This window comes from Leptinotarsa decemlineata, unplaced genomic scaffold, assembly GCF_025532065.1.
Source record: "Leptinotarsa decemlineata unplaced genomic scaffold, Ldec_3_MD MMD2_tig00000008_RagTag_RagTag, whole genome shotgun sequence".
NCBI lineage: Eukaryota > Metazoa > Arthropoda > Insecta > Coleoptera > Chrysomelidae > Leptinotarsa > Leptinotarsa decemlineata.
The window spans coordinates 8,784,344-8,806,823 of NW_027412537.1; the positions used below are offsets into that span (position 1 = coordinate 8,784,344).

The window sequence follows — 22,480 nt, forward strand, 5'->3', positions numbered from 1 at the left end:
GTCGTCGGCAAAGCACCTCGAACACGTCGGTTTTTCATCAATATCCAGAGTTACCTCCCTCGTGTAGGAATCCAAGCATTGCAGTATCAATTAGCCAGTTCTTTGTGGTATAGGGAGAGACAAATCGTAAAAGGGTTACTGATGAGTATCCACAGTGTTTCCAAAGTGTGAACATCCTCAAATATCTCAACCAGGACTCAAATGGATTTCTGCTTTCGCTCAATATTTCTTCAATCTCCATTAAGATCGGTTTCGGTTTTTCTATTAACATCCTCAAGTGACCCTTGTGAAAGTTATCAAAGGAACTCCTGGTCGTGTTTATGGGCATATCCCATGAATCGAAGGAAAAATTTTTGAATCTGTCTTTTTAAGTAGACTGTGTTTACTACTCAGATGAAATTTCTGATCACAATTCCTTGATAACTTCTGCGAATCCTCCGAAATTGAAGCACCCTCCATACTAGAAATACTAGTATTAACATTTTTCATGTGTCCTTTTTTTAATATCCCAGCAACCGCCTCTTGTTTGATGAACATTGGATTAAACTGTTAATGAAACAAATATTGCCAATTTTTTTCAACTAATTGAGCCCAAGGGCTTCAACTGGAGAATGTATCATTGATCGAATGCTGTTGTTACTGTTGATGCTATGTTTGCCACTACTGTCTTCTGAGTAATCAAATATACCATGATTCTTTCCATCATTGGATCGGTGGGATAAGGAGTTCGAAGCTCAACTGTTCGATAGCTCTGCCATAGATATATGGCAGATCTTTGGGGGAAGATGATAATTCCAGAACCTATTCATATTCCTCTGCATATTTTGGTGGAAACTTATGGGGAATATCACAAGAAGTATGGGAGGTTTTATGAGAAATAAATATCCTCATATGACGAGGGTATGGATATGATTTGGAAACAGAGGGTTGAAAAAAATATCATCCAGTGAATGTGACAACAGAGTAGTGCCAAAAATCACCGATACTGTATAAAAATTCAAAACGTATTCAAGAAACAGTTCATTGTAATATTTTTCACTGAACAGTTTGGCAAAAACGCAACACGTGTTTGACTATACATTGTTATTGTATATTGTATAGCCATATATACAATAGCTATTGGTATTGTGGAGATCTCAAAATGAAGTGTTTAAAATTCGATTTATCGAATATTGAGAAAAACCCCTTGGCTAAATTGTGGTCTCAACTCCTAATAAGTAAATCGCCTGTTATGATGAATAATGAAGATAGAAGGTACATTGCGATGTTTTTGATAATAATCTTCGTTGAAAACAAATGCCGAAGTATTACATTAATAACTTCCATAACTCACTGAATAAACTAAACATTCATAATCGAAGTTCAACAGAAAGGAAAATGAAAATGTTCCGTTATAGCAGAGTGGCGAAGTTTTGAACTTTCCTTGTCTAAATACTGAGAGGGCTCATTAATATAGTACATTTTTCGATTCAATGAGTTAGTTGGTGAAGAAAATGGAGAAGAAAAGCAAAAGTAAAACCAAAACAATGTTTATAATATCAGAATTACAGGTATATATTTGTTTTATTTGGAGAGGTCGAATTAAAACGCAAAAACTCTTGTAGAGAATAAGCAGAATGCTTTCAAATTAGAGTACAGCAGTTCATACAGTTTGAGAAGAGACTGCGAAAAAATAGATAGACAACAGCCTCGTCAAGTTGCATATCGTCAATCCACGAAAGAAGGCATAATCACTGCCGAACAAGGGAGAAATGCTAGCCGTATATATAAGATCAAATGTGGAAGCGGTTGAACGATCAAAGAGGCGAGTTAAGCAAGCCAGGCAACGGATAGGCACATGCCAGGATGATAACAGGACGAGCCAGGCCTGTTACTGGGCTTCCTACCACCCATGCTCCTTCCCTCCTACGGCACATGCTTAACCTTGGATTTCAGTGCTTTACGAAGACCCAAGAGATATTCGCGCTTCTTTCGACCAGCCGTCAAGATTTTTGTTATGAAAATATGGGTAATTTCGATAAAAAATGGATATGCGTTAATGAGGAATGACTCGCAGCCCCAAAGAAGGACTAGAACTACCTTCTCTCCTGACTGCCACAGTCCATCATTGTTATAAAGGTACAGCTCGGCCAAAATGACGCTGTCCAAATGGTCTTGGGGCATCTTCAATCTTCGTTCATGAAGCATTCTCGCTGAATCTCCTAAATCTGGAATGCCTATAATTAAAGATTTTTTTCGTAGTTTACCAGTTGTCCAAGGTATGATCGCATTAGGTTTTGAAGAAGCGGAAGTGCTTCATCTCCTACTATCAAGTACAGTACAACCGATGAGGGATTATTTTGGCGTCATTTTGGAGACGAGAAATTCAGCTTTTCCTTTCTCAAAGCATTATCCAGTTTGGATCTCGCAAAAATACCCGCATTACCCTTACTCCCTTTTGTCCAACCATTTAGGAAATCTAATAATCTGCATTAACTTCTGCCAAAGCACAACGTTTAAGTGCTTCTTGTAATTGAGAAACTCGGAGCTACCCCTCGCTGGTTTTTCAATCACAACATGCTTGTCATTTATGGCTCCAACTACCGATATCCATCTTGATTTCAGATAGGTTGGAGCCCAGCTCCCTTACCCTTTTGGCTGATTATGGTCGAAGAAGGACAAATGAGTTCATGACTGAGGGGATATTGGCATTATGAAGTCCTCAGGCATCAGTACCGCCCTTCACAAGGTACCCCTAACTGGCTGGGGTGGGATGGATGAAAAATCTATTCGTCCTTTAATTGGGGATGGCTCCAACTGCGATGGGAAATTGACAATTCATACTCGTACAAGCACGTTCGCCAAGATCATCACACTTTTGAAATATCGGTGCAGGCATTACCATTGGACAGAAAATCCGACAGGAAAGTTATCGTAAACACTACTGGTATCGAGCTTTTGAACACGGGAGGGAAAATAAGAATAGGAACCGAGCAGAAACAAAGAAAGAAAGTAGGGGAACAGAACGCATCCCACCCCGCCGTAATATGCAAAGGAGGCAAAGGCAGGCCAAGGACAGGCCATGTCCTGTCATGTTGGCTGTCCTTGTTCATCTTTCACTGCCTGAACCACTGTGCATGCTGTTTTTGGCGAGTGCATTGGCATGGTATGTGGTGGTTGAGCAAACCGGCCATCGGATGCCTGCTTCCACGTAGCTCCGTTGGATACGGTAATGACAGAATAACTTGTGGTTCTGTTATTCCCTAACTGAATGGTATCCCAACGATGGCTTAATCCTTAGTTGTGTGTATCCGTGCCGAGGGGATGAATGACACTGAGCCTATCAGCTGTCTCTACGGAACCTTCGAGATACCGGGCACCCTCTCGTCGTAGCATCGCCTTGTCACGGTAATGCGGGGCTCTGTTGTGATTGACCTTCCCCTAGCTACTCGTTGGACTTTTATGGACAGAGTAAACTTCAAAATTCTTTCTGACGCTGAGTCTTCAGAGGAGATGGATGTCGAGCTCACGACTCCAACTGACTATCCTGTAAATTTAGTTCAGAAGCGAGAGCTTCTTCACTCCCCAACTCCTGATCCCTAAAAAAAGGTTTGGTGGTGCAGCCAGGAAACGACCGAGTACTGAGTCGTCTCCTCAAGAGCGGGGTATCTTATAAAACCACCTTGCACCAAATTCTTGAGCGGCGTACGCAAAATCTATCTCAGGTGGAGGAACAAACCCCCCATGGGCAGGTTAGCAACCGTTTGCGCTCAAGTGATGATTCACCAAAACCAGAGGCGAAAAACCCTGCACTGTTGAATCTAAGGCATCGTCGGGTGTAACTGACGTGCATAAACCCTGATATGGGAAGGGGTATCAAGGTGGGAATCTTGCACCTTGACTATCCGACTACCTCATTAAGGATGAAACAGCAGAGCATATACTTTGTGCCTGCTCCGCTAGGGACCGAATCAGGTTTTAAAGAGTTCGACAGAGCCGTTCTCTCACCATCTGACCTGAAAGACCACTCACCATACAAACTAATCGGCTTCGTTGAGAAGCTGGGTTCATTTGGTCGAGTGTGAATAGGTGTGAGCCACAATAAACCCTTGCGGTTGCGGTGGAGGGTCGAATAGACCCACTCACTTTGGACCTAACGTAACCTAACCCAACCTAAGTGTCATAATTGTAAAATTATTGAGTAACAATGTTTTCAGTTGTATTTGATCGCTGGGAAATATAGAATTATTTCTTACTTCATTTCTACTAAAGCATAACTTACCTTGAGAAGAAGATCCACGATGTTAACAATGATTAATGATTTTTGTCGCTGCCGATGGGAGTACCTCAAATACGCCAGCTCCAGATGTTTACAATGAAAACTATTTGTAAGACTTGGCCAGTAAATTCCCTTGTACATCATGCCCCTTTTGAAAAGTGTTGCGAAGTCGGCTAGAAAAATATAAAGGTCTCAAATATTTAGTTCAACTGAAATGGGGTGATCACCTTTGTGAACAGCCGAATAAGAATCTTCTTCCAAAAAACATCTCGGCTTGTCGGCAGTCGGGCTACAAGGGTGCATTTCATCAAATTTTCCATTTTGCGAAGAGGCTGAATCACTCATCGGTATCGATAAGTGATTACTCAGACTGTTATCTGTGCTGTCCTGTGGAATGGAAAAAATAGAATGTATTGATCTGAATTTATAACACTAGGCAGTGTTTTATTCGATTTAATAATGAATATACAGAGTGGGCATACAAAATCTACCGCAAGGTAGAACTGCGGGTATAATAAAATTTTGCAATAATTCAAAAACATAAGGGAAGCAAATTTTTGACTTGAAAACCATCATGAAACCTTCAATGTTTCGAATGTGGTGGAAATTCAGCACCATCCAGCAAATTCAGCTGAAGAGGAACAGCAAGATGCAAAGCCTCTGAAATATTAACGGCAAATGACCTGCGACTTCATTTGTAAATGGTCTAACAGTAATTTACTTTAATTCCTATCGTGTACGTACCAGATAGTTCCAGCCTGCAGGTTTGAATTATCAACTCGATATATATTTAGAAACACTTCATTAGTTTAGGGACAAATTGCAATAAATTATACGCTGAGTAAAAAAATGAATATGCGACTGGTTCCGACATCGCTCAATAAGACGATAGTGTGCAATGGGGGGGTCTCCACGACCACCCGATTTGTGTTCTCTAGATTTTTTGTTTGGACAAACATACGAAAATTCTGTTTCTGTTGAACCTTTTTGAGCATTAACGACAAGTAAACTCTACCTGTATTCACAAATGTTTCAAAAATAATTCACTTTGATGTCGAGTACCTACCTGCTGGTTTCATTATTCAGATTTGAATTTACAACTACGCAATTCGGAATCTGCGAGATACTTTCTCTATAGAAGTTATAAAACTCATGTATCATTGACTGGTACAATTAAGGCTACAGTATGGATTGATCTTCAGGGGTAACTCTGCATACACTGACCGCATTTATAAGGTTCAGAAAAGACTGTATGGACAAGTCTAGTCCAGTGGACTGTTGTAAGCCACTATTAAAAAAAAATTGCATCTTACCATTGCCGTGTCTCTACATAATACAGCTAGTGTTATTCATCTATGTTAATAAATACCTATATTCAAAAAACTATGATATACATAATTATGCTACTGGGGGTGAAGATACTTTATACCACCCTTACTCTCCCTTAAGTGGGAGTCAGAATTCCCCAAAATACTTGTCTTCAATAAAATAACATATTTTATAAGGATCAATAAAAGTAGAACTGTAATGAGGAATGCTCAGTGCTCAGATAAATGACATAGTTTCTTTTATACCTGTAGTTTTTTTTAATTTGTACAAGATCAAACATTTGTGTTTAGCTTTTAGCGTTGTACTTTTTTACTGGTCCAATAAGTTTTCTCAAGTATTTATCCTGTAATTGTGTATGTGTGAAAATGTTAGTGATGAATAAAACTATTTCTTTCCATATTTTTGAAAACACTTCATCCGTTTTGGGATAAATTATATTGAACAAAACGTTTATTGAAAAGATTGGACACTGCGACAGGTTCTGAAATCGCCCGATAGGAAGAAGAGGCGCTACAGAGTGGCCACTTCGGTCACCCGATTTGTGTCCTTTAGATTTTTGTCTGAACACCTAAAAAAGTTCATTGCACTCCATCTAACTCACTAGAAGTCCTTTGAGGACTAATCAGTACGGTGAATTTTTGAGTACCATTTATTCGAATTCTGTAGTTTTTGGAAAATATGTTGTTGGCATTTCAAAGCTCTGTATCTTCTGGATGGAGTATGATTTCACTACGATTTTTAGGTTAAAACTCGTTTCGCTGATAAACAATTCTTTCCGTGGGTGTTATGTCTTGTGATGCATTTTCGATAGCTATCCTGTACAAGTCCTAGTGGTAAGTAATTAAAAAAAATGATCAGCTATGTCTCACGTATCTTTCTGTACCATATCTATTAATTATAATAATGAAAACTTACATGTTTCAGCATGTTCATTCGCCTTGGTGAAGCTGGTGGTGTGAACGAAACGTCTTTTTTCATTTGTTTGTGTGCGTCGATCACAGAAAAAGCTATAGCGGAAAAGTGAGGTTTTCTCTTCCTTTCCTTCGATACCTTTTCTACCGCTTTCGTCCACAAATCCTTGGTGTGCAAATGTTGTTTTCTGAAATGCAAGAAAACATTGGTTACAGTAAAAATTGGACTATAGATTCAATACATTAAATTTGTTGAACATCGAGGACGTTTGTGACATTTGATCACTACCAATATGGTTTCTGCTGCCAAAGATCATCTGGATCATAATGATATATGTGTGACTGTCATTGACACCAAGCGAAATAAATGAAGACGACGCCATCCCCAGCATACAAAGAAGTCATCTATGGAATCGACAGAAGAAAGATTCAATCCTCTCCTTGGCTCCCGAAGGCGGTCAGTTGCAAAGCCAAGCTTCGACATCGACAACCGAATGAGATTTAAGAGCCCATAAACATTGGTTATCCAACACGACGCTCTTTAGACCTCTCATGAGCCTCATCAATGGTGCTAAGCCACGAAACCAACTGTTGAAAAACAAGCCTCAGTAAGTAAAGAAGATTATTCTCCCCTCACGCCATCCAATTTCTTTGTGAAGCAAGGCAGAGGTCGATGTCGGACCGCCTTGCAAAACCTTGTTGATCTTTGGGATTCGTGAATGGAGTCCTCAGTCTCCTTAGAAGAGAGAGGCCATCGTCTTCAATACTGAGCTTTGTGCTCAGTCCAGTTTAATCCAAAAATTATACTTCAACCTAGCTCTACTTTCTGTACAGGGGGCGAAAGAACGCTGACTTGTGTGGGATCACAATCATCTTTGGGTTCTGGTTTCTTCCAGTTGCCTTTCAATGGGAGCTGTAGTGATAGACATGACGTTCGGCGATCAATGATCAAGAGGCGTCATCGCCTCTGCTTACTTAAGTTTTTTCTTTAAGAAGAGTTGACTCTAGCAATGAATTTGTGGTGCCGCCTAGCATCACTAATGAGACTTCTGGTGGCTTTCGAGACAACACTGCCTAATGTCAGATTACGAATGCTAAAAAACTATGTATGTTGTTGATGTATTACCTTAGTCATCATTATTCATGCAGAGAATAACAATCAAATATTTAATGAAATGAACATATTTGAAATATCTACGTAGCATCGCACCGCATTGTTCATTCTTGTTATTTCGAAGTGTTTCGATGTTGCAGGAAGAAGAGTTGTTTAGATGACGTTTAGATGACATCTTTATCCTCTGAGGACTCAGAGTCAGATGTTTGGTTACTTCATGGCAACGAGGTATTCAAATGCTTCCTGCTGCAGGATGGGCGAGTTGTGATAAGTCAGATTATCAGGAGTAGACTCCCGAGTCGTTATATCAAAATGATAGGAACATTCTTGTTCAATAATATTGTCAATGGGTGTTTAGTAGATTTCAAGAAAAAACATATCTACTTTAGACCTTTTTTACACGCTTTATATTAGCTTCACCTGTATGTATGTATGTTTGTTTGCTTGTAACTCTCAAATTCGATATCTGTATTGACAGAATTATCGGCATTATTGCTTGATCTATTCGCGAGTAGATGTCACTGTAAGTAACCTTGATATTTCTTGATCTATTCGCGGGCAGATGTCGCTGTACGTAAACTCCTTTATATTTTTTTATCTATTTGTGGGCAAAAACAAAGAGTTTTCTTTGTAACAGCCCAGCTATTGACTGTAACCTCACGAATTGAACCGATTTATAGTTAATCCAGTCACTAATTATTACAAACAAAACTTCACTCTCAACTCTCTTTTAGCTTCAGCTGATTTCAGATCGAATATTGCTGAATTTTCCACAATCTCACTTTGAAGTGTTAACAGGGGTAAGCTGAACAGGGGTAAGCATGAGGCAACGTCTTGATGTTCGAAAATATCTTGCAATTATGGAGGATGAACTTGCTGGTAGTGTGTAGATTGATTAGAGTATATTTATACAAACGCCGCGGGAAATTGGATTGGATCGTCAAAGGCAGTAAGAGCATTAAATCTGATAGGATTTTCACTTTAGTTTGAAAAATTGCGGAACGTAATGCATTAATCTCTTCACTACTACGCATCCCAATATCTCACAGGATTAATGGAGGAGTCAGAGCAACACATAGTGCAGAGATAAGAAGTTGTACGAGATGAATTATTGGGAGAACTTTCCGGAGTGAATTACATTTTACTAAGATGATAAATGCTGGGACTTTCAGTGGGGCAAACATCTGCGAAGAACGAAACAGTGATTTTTTCACTATGACTGTTGGTTTGTATCAAATTGAAATACTCTAAACTACTTCATTGGTACTTGTGATACAATGTTTGAAACCTTCAGTGTAGTAATTAATATTATTGGAATTTAATCCCAACGCCAAACCATTATTTTTAACACCTCGACACGTGTTTCGAACATCAAGTGATCATCTTCAAGATGAAGATTAATCTTCCTTCTGGTTTCCAGAAAGTATTGGAAATAAACAGAAATTTTTATAGTTACATTTTCAGTAGTGGGAAAAAAACCGCTTACACTTCAAAGCAACTTCAACGAAGTTCGTGCAGCAATGTTTAATGCACATTTATCGTCGACAAATTGGTAATCTACAGTACGGACAAAATATCAAATTTAGATAAAATTAACTTAAAAAGGTATCATTTTCACTAATTTTTGATAAGAAAGCATAACTCGTCTCCAAGAGAGCGCCAACATGTTTTTTCCTATTCGAAAGGGAGGTTTTGTGATGTCCCGTTCAAATAATAAGCAGTTTCATAATCGTTTCAGGAATCTGCAAACAAACGATAAATATTGTTATGTCCTTGCGATTTCACCAAGTTTCCCTTATTATGAGCAAATAATTAAGTGGTACCCTTATTCAAATTCGATAACTTCATTCAGTCGCACAAATTACACTGAATGATCTCAATATTTCAATATTATTTTTGCTATCAAATTTGTTGCCCTCTGTGAAGCTGATTCCAATTTTTTAGTACCGCGATATCGTCTGGTTTATATACTACACTCGAAGTTTGTCAATCGTTCTCAACAAGTTTCTAGCCTTTCCATTCAGAATTTTTGGAAATCACCGTGAGGCACTGTGCCTACTAGCGTCATACAATTTGCGTTGTCGGACAGTCAGTGGCGTATTTACTTTACTAGATTATCATGGGCGTAGGCCAGCCATACTCTAGGGTTCCGCGATAACCCTGCAGGGGTTGCGCAAGAAATTAGAAACGAATTCAAAACACCTCTCTCTGGCCGCCGCATGAGACAAAGCCACCGCTGCCTTTCTGAAAGGTGGCATTCGGCTACTCCAAAGAATCCAATGCAAGCCATTTGAGTGGACGTATTATGCCGCCACCTCCGATATATATTTGTGAGCGCGCAGTCCCTTTGATAAAAGCCGCCTCTGAGATTAGACGCTTTAGTTTTGAGCAGGCGACTTTCGGCTCTGACTTCAAAATATAAATTCGAGAGTGTTTACACTGCATTTCTATTTTTATTTTGGCTTTTTATTTATGAAAGGCGCCTACTCGAGTATTTTTAGGAATGATTGAAGGGAACTGGCCGATATATTATACTTTCCAAAAGGGTTCCGTCGCAAAAAAGTTGGACAACCGCTGGCGTAGGTAATGACCAATGCGCAGCGTGACAAAATGATTTCAAGGAAAAGTGTTTTCATAACCCACACCAGATCATTCCAATGGATGTTTCAAGTGTTGACCAGTCACTTCCTAACATTTCTTGCAATATGTAATGTTTCTGGTGTAATAGCGTTGAGGCCAAGCCTCATTCTATCCATGAGCTCTGGAATATATTGCGTTTGTGTAACGTGTACTTTAGATTTCACGAGTCCTCAACAAAATTGTGAGTCCAGGTAATCTAGCGGGCCATACTAAGGGACCAGCTCCTCAATTAATATTGAGGAGCTGTTTTTTCTGAATAGTATCTGTATATCTAGACATGTTCCAAGGAATTCGGTATTAGCAGTCTGATAAGCGCAATGATCTCATTTCCTATCCTAATCACAAGGCCTAAACTGCTTTCGCTTAGGTCTCAGTTCTGAGATGTTGAAGGCCTTTGAGAGCCAGTCCTCTACAAGATATAAGCTCAAAATCTGTACAAGAGACTATTCAAAACTTTTCTCTATTTACCAAATCTCTAGTGTAAATAGAATTCTGAATGTTTTTTCTGATAATCCACATCATTTCAAAAATATCAGATTTCCATGTACCAACGTTATACCTCGTAATATATTTGTAAATAAAATCTGTAAACCATTTCTTTCAATGTGTAACCCCATTCTCAATTTCAACTGTAAAACGAAGAAGAGAACACGAGAAAACAATTCTGTATTGCTTCTCAAATATAATGAAAACTAAAATTTATATCTTTCATATCCCGCATTCAGAAATTAGATTCCTCCATAGTATTTTCCATCGAACTCAACCGGTATTTTTCCAACTCCGTTCAAGGACAACTTCCGTTTATATTCGTCGGAAAAGTCAGAAGGACAATTTCGTCAATTGTTATTGCGTTTCATTAACAGAAAAAGTCGAATCCCTCTGGATTTGCCAAGTTTCTCATAAGTGGGTTGAATCTTGTCGATATGTGAAAATGCTCGGATATATTTCTTATTTATTTTTCTGCTTACAAAACCTGAAGCTATCATCTTTTAGACAATTTCATTGGGTCGTTCAACTGGTCTTGTAGTTCGTGTCCCTTGATATTATTCTTTCCATGTTAGTTGTTGCTTTTTCATGTCGTTTCTCTCGAGTACATACTTTAAGTTCAGTACCTTCTAAAAGAGTTATTCATTACTGGGCAGTTATCAATAGAACATAGAAGACTTACAAAAACTGTCAATCAATCTAAAGCTACCAGATAAAATATACAACAGACATATGACAGCTATAGTTGACTTGAAACACGAATATATCAAAGTGTTCAACAGTACACATTTGTAATCAATTGAAAAGACAACTATCTTGTGTCAAACGGTAATCAGTTGATCAGCAATGGTGATTGTTCATACTTATTGAATCAAACTCTATGACACTGCGTGTCATCTGTTCCTTACTAGGAATCACACGTTAAGAGCTGAGACCTCATTAATTTTTAGCTCCCACAAATTCCAACCTCTCAGGAGTAATATTACTTTTCTACCAAATACAATTACGTTTAGAATGGAAAAAGTTCGAAGAGGTTCTTTTACTTTACAGGACCAGAACTTTTGATACATCAAACATCGCTTTTCCAATCCGCCATGGTGTCGTTAATGGTGCTAGTCCTGAACCGCTCAACTGTCATTAAAAAGCCTGAAAGTACAGTTGGTAACATCTCCTCTTATGAAAACATCTATGAGATCGACAAAAACCCAATCCTCGATTATCAAAAATTAACGAGATTCCTCAAGGCGGTCAATTTCAACCACGAACCCCGAATGAGATTCGTCCTTTTTCTTTAATTGCAGCTTTCACTGCAAGGCAACTGGATGAACTTGTGATCTGACACCAGACAGCGCTGTTTTCGGTCAGCCAAGGTATCATCAGTGGTGCCAAGATAAACCACTCAACTGTCCCAAAAAGTACTAGCCTCAAATTAAAGGAAAAGGAAATTGAAGAACAAGATGATCTTAGGTCCAGGAGAAATTCCTTCAATTCCATTGAAAATCTGTCTGAGAGTTTCATTTTTGAACTTATTCTGGGGAGTCAAGTTTTTCTTCACAGCTTCAACACCTCAACACCTTTGCCAAGCTTTCAGAACCAATCCTGTGTAGTCGTATCTGGTTATACCGACATATTATCTGATCATCAACATGGTTTTATGAATTCTGAATCGACTATCAGCTCTCAAATAATATTTTTTGTTGCAGTATATGTGAAATTAACCTATACTGTACCCATAAATTAAAATCTCAGAATCAGAATCTACTTTTTTGTCTTGAGAAAGTAATTCTTATTGTCAGGCTCTGATCGAATTGAAGTTAATTAATTTTTGTTAATTGTGAGTCATACGATTTTGTATACACGTGTGGCATATACCCGACGGAAAAACAACAGCTAACCCAGCTAATGTCGCGCAGAAAGCTGAAGTTAAACCATCAGGCACCTGTGCAACCTCTTCCATATGGAAGAGTCGACGCAAATAACTGCTTATATATAAAAAGTTGAAATTGATTCCATTTGGTCGAAATGACCACCGACAGAAAGGTTTCAGAGTACATAGTTCCACGTCAGTGCCAGGTGGGTTACTTCAGAAGGAGTGGACTGAATATCCCGAAAAAAAGAAAACTCATTCCAACTAGTCATAAGCTCTGCCTGCAGTTAATTCATTGGGATGTACCACTGCGCCACCTGCAGACAAAGTCCGGAAGTAACTCCACAAATACATACTCCTGGTGCGAGTCAGCATAATAAACATATTCCGGAGCTCAGCTAATGCCGGCAGAAAGCTGAAGTGAAACCATCAAGCACCGGTGCAACATTTTCCAATTGGAAAAAGCGCCTCTTTCCCCGCGGCTTGCGCCCCAGTTAGAATATTTGAAAATCAATCCTTGTTGCTCATCTACAATAAAAAACGAACCTACATACAATATACCGGTATGGAAAAACAGTGATGAAGAGGAAACTTTATTTAATGAACGCAACTTTTTCCCCGCGACTGGCGTCCCTTACTAATTGCATATCTACAACATAAAATGCACTTATATACAAAATTTTAGCTTCCGAAAATATAGCGACACGGAGAACCAGTGATGAAATAGTATATTGTACAACAAGTGAGAAAAACGACATATTTCTCACGAGCGCAGAAGTTTAATGGCACGAGCCGAAGACGAGTGCCGCAAATCAAGAAAGTAAGAAATTTGTCATTTTCTCACGCATTGTACACTGTACTTTTTCTACAAATACATATATAATAATACTTGTATGTCATTGATTCATTTTCATATTTTATTTAAAATGGTAATTACCACTTATATTTGAACAATTTTGTACAGTGATTCCTGGTAGGTCGTTTTGTTTCAACATGTTTTCGGTAATTGAAATATTAGCTGCGGTCGAAGTTGAAGTTGATGGGGAAACGTACTGAGCTTCCACAGTATTGTTGTGTTCAGGTTCCAATGGCGCTGGAGGCTGAATGGATCCTACTATACTTTTTGAAATTTTCATTTTGTTAGCTATGGAGTTGTCGATATAAGATTCAGCAACATTGTTGGATTTCCAACCCCCATGGCGTTTTGAAGTTAAAAGATCTGCCCCTGCTTTAGTCGCAGATGACTTTTGGAAACAGTGGCCAATATATAATTCAGAGTTCGGTAATTGTAAAAATTTCGCTATTTCTTTCGCCATGGTGCTAAATTCGTTTATCCCCACAGGCTGTTTCGTACATTTGCTATTTTTGTCATTTGAAAAAAAAACGTGTTTCATTTGTGCATGGTCGAAGCTTCACATATTTTTTGTAAATTTGGTAGAATTCTCCCGTGACTGTGAAATTTCTAGGAACCTTGGTTTTAGTATCGGGTAATTTTATTAAAAGGGTCGAATTAAGATCTTCCATGTCATCAATTTTTAATTTTCGAAGTTCATCACAACGGCAATGCCCTGTAAGGCCAATAGCTAAAGCAGCCTGAAATCAAAACCAAACAATCATTTTTCGATAACAATTTAAATATTTTCAATTCATACCTCTATCAGCAGATACTTTTCATCAGGTGCATCTTTTAAAAATTGTTGAATTTCTTCAGAAGTTAATGTTTTCAACTGGTTTGGAGCATATTTTTCAGATTTGCATCTTAAAAATGCACGTAGTTTTACGTATATCAATATATCAACACAGTTTTTAATAATTAAGGTACTCTTCAGCATCGAATAGTGAGACCATAATGTTGATGATTTCAATCTTCTTGAAAACTCTTCAAAATAAACTAACAAGGTGTTTTCGGAACAAGAATTTACCTTGACTTTCCAGTCCTTGGTATTTCCAGTTTCTGTAAGCAATTTCATATTTTGCTCTTGATGTGCTTAGTAGCAAATTATTGCAAACAATATCGTGTTATCGTGATAACAGTGAGAAATTATTTCTCACTGTAATAGCGGATATTTCTCACGCAGTGATCTTTCGTTTTGAACGTATGAAAGCGATGAGAGAAGTGGCACATTGTATGGCATCCGTAGAAAAAGGTAATTTCCATATGTAAACGCACCCCTTTTATCCCCACTGGGAACGCCCCAGTTGAAATAATTGAAAATTATTCCTTAATGCGCATCTAAGATTTAAAAAGCATCTATATACCAAATTTCAGCTACCTAGGACTTACCAGTACAGAGAAACAGAGATGAATTCAATCCAAACCATGGGAGTTTAATTTCGATTGGAAATGAAATATTTCAGAAGTTCCCAAGGTTTCGTTAATGCAAACACTAAATGTTTCTTCCATATATACTCGGAATTTCAGAACTCATAAAATGGCGCCCATAAGAAAAAATAAAGTTGATGATGGTGGCCGGAAGACGAAACGCCGGATAGCAAATCTGAAAACACCATTATGTAGCAGGGAAAAAGTGGTAACGTGGAAGTGCAATTCATTTTCGAATCCTTCGAAAAATGAAGCCAGAAAAACCACTTTCCGAAATTTCTGTTTTTTCCGGATATCTCCGGATATATTCGGAATTTCAGAACTTTCCCAACGGCATATTGTTAGTCAAGTAGATGCGCAACTTTGCCCCAATTTAATCATTTTCGTATCTCTCATAGTTTCCGAGATCCCAATGGTGAGGATCGAATTAGAAACACCCTGTATAAATATTTTGTTTCATCACGTGCCATAATTGAGCAATGACATATATGAAAAATGCATTCGTTTGGAGAAATCAGCTAAAAAAAGTATTCATTCGAATTATTGAAAGGATGAGCATAGAGTAAAACCTCAGCACCAGTCTTGAATTTGTTATAATTCTCTATTTGCGTGATTCGTGATGGAAGGTAGTGGAAGAATATTTTCAAGCCGTTATATAGTCTTTAACAAGACTACTCTAGTGTATATGCAACATAAAATTCAAATTGTTGGGAAGATCGGGTATTGTGAGTTGATAATGAAGTTTGAAGTTTGCAAAATGAAAACAGAGATCTGGTGCTTTTTGAAACATATTTTTCATGAAACTCGGCTCCCAATTCTGCAGAGGGCCCTAATGACTCTTTTTGCACAACCTGAACTATCTTCATCGAACTTTTATTGTATCCACCCCAAAAAGCAATTCCATAACCTATATGTGATTCAATTGATGCATGGTAAGCAGATTTTGCAGCTGCAAAATCTACTTCTTCATTCATGGCCCTAATGGCTTAGCATCCAGAAGATAATGATAATTTTTTCGACAGTTGTTAGGACGAAGAGCAGAAACATAATTTAACCTTCTTGTCGTAAACTCTAGTTTAAGCGGTGGATGATGGTTGTCCTCATTGACTTCCGAGAAAAGTTCCCTATTAACATGTATTGCTCATTACTTTATGAGAACATTCAATAAAGAACCTGTACGAATCAAGAACAAGTTTAATGGAACGATTATGTGCCCATGAAGGTGCAGTACTTTGGGAAGACAGAAAAGAACCCTCCTCATCTGCTCATTTTTGTAAGGTCCTGTGAGTAGACATTTTTGAATTAAAAGTCTCATCGTCCGATTATCTAAATATTTCGAAATTTGAACCGCTAACAGAGTGATCTTGGATCCTGGAAGGTGATATAGAAATATTACATCCCCCCTTTGAAAAAACCTCATCTTTCTCCCTTCTCTATGATTCAAAATCTATTCTGAAATTATTTGATTCCTTTTGGAAGTTATCCTAAGGAATTTTGGCGATATCCAAGTAGTTTAGATGTGCAACAAAAATGTATTACCTTTTCATTTTGTGGTTTGATTAATGCCGAAACTTCATCAACTGAATCACTAATACCACTCACAAGTAAGCTCACCAATTGTCTTTGTGAAAATTCAATTTATCACTGGAATTTGTTCTTCATTAGCTGCTCTCCAACATTTTTCAACTAACTTTATTCCAACAACATCCTTCACTTTAGATTACCATCTAAATATACGTAAAATTCGTAGCTATTTCTATATGATCATACACTTTGCTCAGGATAAACATGTGGAGATCACCACAGGAAATAACCCTCTTTATTTGTGATTTCATCAATCTGACACATGTAAATACCTGTTATGTCGCAACAGGCAATTTGAGTGTTTTAGGGTGATAATTTCGGCCATATGGTATTGATTGATGATAACGTTATCACCCTCATAATACACATGTTGAATTTAGTAAAGTTCTGATGCTGTTTGTTTTCAGAACGAACACTTCAGTGAACAATATATATCTATCGATCGATGCGAGTGGCTTACTATCGCTGGATGAATTGAATTACCATAAAGATACTGAATGATCTCTTACAAAGGAAAGTTAGGTGTTTTTCCACGGACTTGGAGTCGATATGTATACGATACATTTGTCAGACTAAGCGAGCTATTGAAATTCGTTTCATAGAACACGAAGCCTGACTCCGGTGTCGCACACTTGGGGGAACGGCCATAAAATAAAGGAAAACTGTCTGAAATAGTTAAGATCGGTATATGATACTAGATTTTTGAATGCTTTTGGAAGTCTAGAAATAGCAAAGTGTGGCATGAGAACGATGAACAGTGACGAAGGTCCCATTCCAAGGGGCACATTTTTATCTCTATATGATCCGCTATGTTGAATGAGCTGGAACTCTCTAAAGGCTATTTCCCTCGAGTTACTACTCGAAATCATTGATGTGTGTGGAAGTGAAATTAGCTATAAAGTAGTCATAAATAGCTATAAATAGAGTCCACATTAGAGTCAGAATTAATCAACTTCAGCTACTAAAGACGCCAACTTTTTTGGTGGAAAATGCATCGAGAAGAGTGCTGTCGTTCTGGTGTTTTGACATAAGTCATTGTTTCTGTTTCATCAGGAATGTTTTGAATAACATCACAAGACGAAACACTCTTTTTTTCATGACATGATTACTTTATGTCACCGAAATAGACGTATGAACATTCATACGGTAAGTTGATTCAATCCAAACCATGGGAGTTTAATTTCGATTGGAAATGAAATATTCCAGGAGATTCCAAGGTTTCGTTAATGCAAACACTAAATGAATATGTTTTGATAGCATTTTGCAGTTTCTCAAAATCATGATTAAAAGAGCAAAATGAATCAGGAGTTCCGCTCCTGCGACCGTATTTTAAGCAGAAATACATGCTATCTCGTACACAAGTCAATAAAAATATTCTGGGATAAATCTAAAGCAAATGGAACTTCAAACGTTCAAGCCAGTCTCTATATACCTACACAGTAGGTTTAATGGACTGACGCCTATCAGAAAACAACTACTCCCCTGGCTAATACCACGAAGGGCGTTGGATTATATCAGACAGGCGTCAGTGCAGGAATCTTCACAGAAAATGTCCTGCATATGCAATTGGCAATACAACTGAAAGAATCGACCTTCAATTATGGAACGGGCACACTTGCAGACCGGTTTCGGGCTTATTAGCCACTCATCAGTGCAAGATAGTGACCATCATCGACCTAAAGTCAATGATATTCCACAATTGAAAATCGGAATTCTTTCAGAGTATTTCATTCCTCTTCCGAAGTTGGAGCGAACACCAAAAATGTCACTCCATCTAGTGGACGAGGTACTAACCAACTGCACATCCGTAATTTGCCCGATTCCTCTAAATAAGGAATAAAAACTTTCTTATTAGTCAATGGGCTATGCTTGAAGACTGGCAGTAAACAAATCTAAAGCAAATGGAACTTCAAACGTTCAAGCCAGTCTCTATATACCTACACAGTAGGTTTAATGGACTGACGCCTATCAGAAAACAACTACTCCCCTGGCTAATACCACGAAGGGCGTTGGATTATATCAGACAGGCGTCAGTGCAGGAATCTTCACAGAAAATGTCCTGCATATGCAATTGGCAATACAACTGAAAGAGTCGACCTTCAAACATCCTATATCGTGGAAAAACAATTCATGGCTTTTGCATCACGATGATACACCTGCTCACTCGTCATTGCTTGCTCGTGATTTTTTGGCTACAACAACACCGTAATCATGCCTCCGCCACCCCGTGTTCACCGTGTTCCCAAGAAGCATATTTTGAAACATTTGTAAATTTTAATAATCAAATTCAAATCATATCAAAGTCTTCTAACAGTCTTATTCTGTTCAAAAGAAATTTATTAGACCATTTAAGAGACCATTAAGGTATTACGTGATATTTTTTCATCTCTTATTTTTTTTGTATTTTCAATTATCGTAGGTAAGACTACTTATTAACAAATATAAATAGATGTTTTTTGTATTATTGCATATTTATATGTATATTAATGTTAACATTACTATCATTGTTGTATATTAGGATGTATCCTAATATACAATATATATATAATTAATAATGAAGCATTTCATTTCATTTCAAGATTGAGGAGACCCATGAAAAGATGGCGTTTTGCGACGATTGAGGAGATAATAACCGAATCGCCTAGAGAGTTCAAAGACAAAAAGTGCATACCAGAAATACTTCGGAGATCGAAAAAAACGGTAGCATAAATGTAATATACCTGAGAATAACTTTTTTGAAGGGAATAAAATATAAATCTGTTTAAAAATCTGTTTCAAATATATTTTTCCGTTAATCAGCTGTCGCCCCCATACGAACGACAACTCTCAAAAGTTGAGAAATTTGTGCGAGCTAAGGAATAACGAGGTCTTACCTTTTAACGTGTGATTCCTAATTTACGAATAAATTATTATTTTTTGAGAAAAATTAAAATTCGCATTATTTTATGAACAGACAGCGTAGTTGACTTGTAGTTCTCAGTAGCAGGGGAGCCCACGATGCAAAATGGGGATTTACTCGAGCACTATTGAGACATATTAGGTTGCAAAGCTTAGATGATAAGAAGAAGAAAATGATATATACCTTTTCATCGGTGGTGGGGGCAGCGGCTATAGATTTTTAAATATGTAAAAAAATACTGTTGCATGGACATTCTCGAGCGCGTCACATATTGATAGCATCAATGTCCTACGTATCTTTAATAATATTGGTATGTTAATCTGATCGTTTGCATGATGTGGGTGGTTGAACGTAAGGGTTATAAGTGAAAAGAAAAAAAAATCAACGAGAGCGTCAGATTTTTTAAGGGAGTGTTAAGTGCAACAAAAAAAGCTCTCATTCAATAATCTGACGATTTCGATCTGACGCAAACTCGCGGCCATTATTATAATATGCAAAAAATTCGCCATTTTAAAATACTCAAGCGCGTCAGATCAAGATATATATGGTTCATCTATATGTTTTGGACGTGCTGTCTCATAATCTGACGATTATCTAGAGGGATTCGCTTAATCTGACAAAAATAATATGTTTTTAATATTTTTTTCAATTCATTGAACTCAAATAATTGAAAAGCTCAGGAAATAGCATGCAAATGAATAAGTGTGTGTTTTTCAAGTAGAATACTTATAATATTTATAAGAAAATAATTAATTTACTATAATCAATTGATTAATTAATGAAGAAAAAAGAAATGAAACTTTCTATGTTTTTTACTACTTTCATTTGTAACTAAGGTTACAATATATAAGGACATTTCCAAACTTATACAATATATAAGTTTGAAAATGTCCTTATAGGACGAAACTGCAGTAACGTTAGTTACGAATAAAAGTAGTAAAAAACATAGAAATTTTAATTTATCTTTGCTTCATTATGATTTCCTATCACGTAGTAACGGCTACATCCATCAATTAATTGATAAATTAATCATCATCTTCATCACGAACGATTCTCTGTGATCAGCTGTGATGGCGTCATGGCAACATAATTCAGAGTGGAGACGGAGTGAGAGAGTAATAGATAGAGAAAAAGTGAATAGGGAATAGACGAATAGAAACTCGGAGAGGGAAATATAGGTATCATACAGCTGCATGCATTGAACTTTATCATCAGATTATATATTTTTCGTTATCCTTGAATTATTTCCTTCAAAATAAAAAAAAAAATTGCTACGCTCGAAAATGTCGAAATGTAATTTTTTTTACAACTTTGCTGTCCTCCCCTTTCTTTACGTCACTCTCAGATTGTCAAATTACTGGAATATACACTTTTTAGCAGGTAATTAACTCACCCTACCTCAATCTGATGCACTCAAGAATTTATGATGATCAATTTTTTTTCTAATCTGATCCTTTATCCCTCACAGGCGACCTCATATATGGGGCTTGTTTTGGTAAATCGAAAATTATTTTATTGCAAAAAGAGATATTACAGTATAGAATTCTCATATCAACTATGTTACAATTCAAAAAATGTTAATTGGGGTCTCACACACCTCACGTGTCTACAAATGTTACAAAAGTTCACATATCGGAAGCAGGGTTAATGGCAGCTCGATACTCGATTTTGTCCATTTTCATGAAAACACTCACTTCATCACTCAAACGACTGTTAAATAACAACTGCGCATCCAAAATGGCTGAAATTTTGATAAGTAACTGTCAATAATTTTCAAACCAACCTCGTATATCTTGTAGGACATTCGTACGTTGTGTTGGAATTCCTCGCTCAAGGTTTCCAACAAAAGTCACAACCATTCGTGTGAGCAATTCTTCCGGTACATTCGAACAAATAATCTCCTTCGTTATATCTTGAGCATGCCAGTTATTTTATTAGCGCTGTTCGCAAGACGAGGTATTCGCTAAGGTTGGAGCTGGAAATTGTTTCATCAAATTATAATCGCGTCAACAATTCGCTTGTTCCGGGGTGGGTAGACAAACCCCGGAACGAACGTCATACGTAACATGTCATGCTTTGTATCAGCAGGCATAACAAGATGAGATTAACGCAAATTTGTCGTATACCTACATGATTGATAATGATAGGCTGAGAGCTTTGTTATCGCGGATTGAGACTAATCGTATAGGAAACGAATAATTGCGATTATGAACAAAGTAATGATATCCTTATGGTTCCTGAAACGTTGTGATAGGTTGTCACATGTAAATTGATAAAAAATTGAATGAAAAATTCCACACCTGTAATTTTGAACCAATCAAAATACGTTATTTTGACAAATCACCATGGCAAAAGAGGTATTATAGAGGAATTTTTTTCTCGAGGGATACCCAACAGCGAATTATACTGAAAATGTTTTGACGTTTACAATAAGAGACCATTTTTGACAGATTGGTTTTTGACAAAATGGTTTAGACTTTCGCGGCTGAGGTTTTCAGAGTCACTGTTTTTCAAGTTTGAAAGCCATGTATTTTTGGAATTTCTTCCTGACGTTTCGCTGGCGCGAATGGCTAGCTTCTTCAGAAGTTTAATCAACATGGCTTGCTGTCCGATGACTAACTTTTTAGGCTTCGTAAAGCGTATTTATGCCTTGTCAGATAATCAGTTGTATTGGTACCTGTATTTGTATCTATACTTGTACCTGCACTTATGCCTATACTTGTACCTGTACTTGAACCTGGAACATTAACAATCTTGCTGCCTCTTGTCATTCCGTTCGTTATTCTCGATTTCCTTAAAATGGGGTTGCATATTCGATTTAGGTTCACCGCTTCCTCTTTTCTGTTGAAATTCTCCGTGTATTTGTGGATCTCTATTGCCTTCCGTACCAGTCGGCTATAGTATCCCTAGTTGAGGACAATTAGTTCTGTGTTTTCAAACAAAATTATGTGGTCTCATTCACTAAGCGCGTGTTCTGCCACAGCTGCCTTGTCCGCTTGGCCTAGTCTGCAGTTCCTTTTATGCTCTTTCAGTCTTGTTCCCATGGATCGTTTGGTGTTTTCGATATAC

At 37.5% G+C, this 22,480-nt stretch overlaps 1 protein-coding gene across 3 annotated transcripts in view; it reads right to left on the bottom strand.

The window, feature by feature from the left end:
- LOC111504846 (adenylyl cyclase 78C) overlaps positions 1-22,480 on the bottom strand; it is a 215,956-nt gene that overhangs the window by 99,841 nt on the left and 93,635 nt on the right. For 2 of the 3 annotated variants that reach the window (XR_012464500.1, XM_074170986.1), the window contains exons 3-5: positions 6,503-6,686; positions 4,486-4,645; positions 4,262-4,431 (exon numbers count right to left, since the gene is read on the bottom strand). Coding sequence is in view for 2 of the 3 variants with exons in the window: in XM_074170986.1 (XP_074027087.1) it covers positions 4,262-4,431; positions 4,486-4,645; positions 6,503-6,686 (514 nt within the window). In the remaining variant the exon portion in view is untranslated. Of the gene's footprint in view, positions 1-4,261; positions 4,432-4,485; positions 4,646-6,502; positions 6,687-16,467; positions 16,710-22,480 lie in introns of those variants that run through there. The other variant, XM_023159555.2, reaches the window with a different exon arrangement.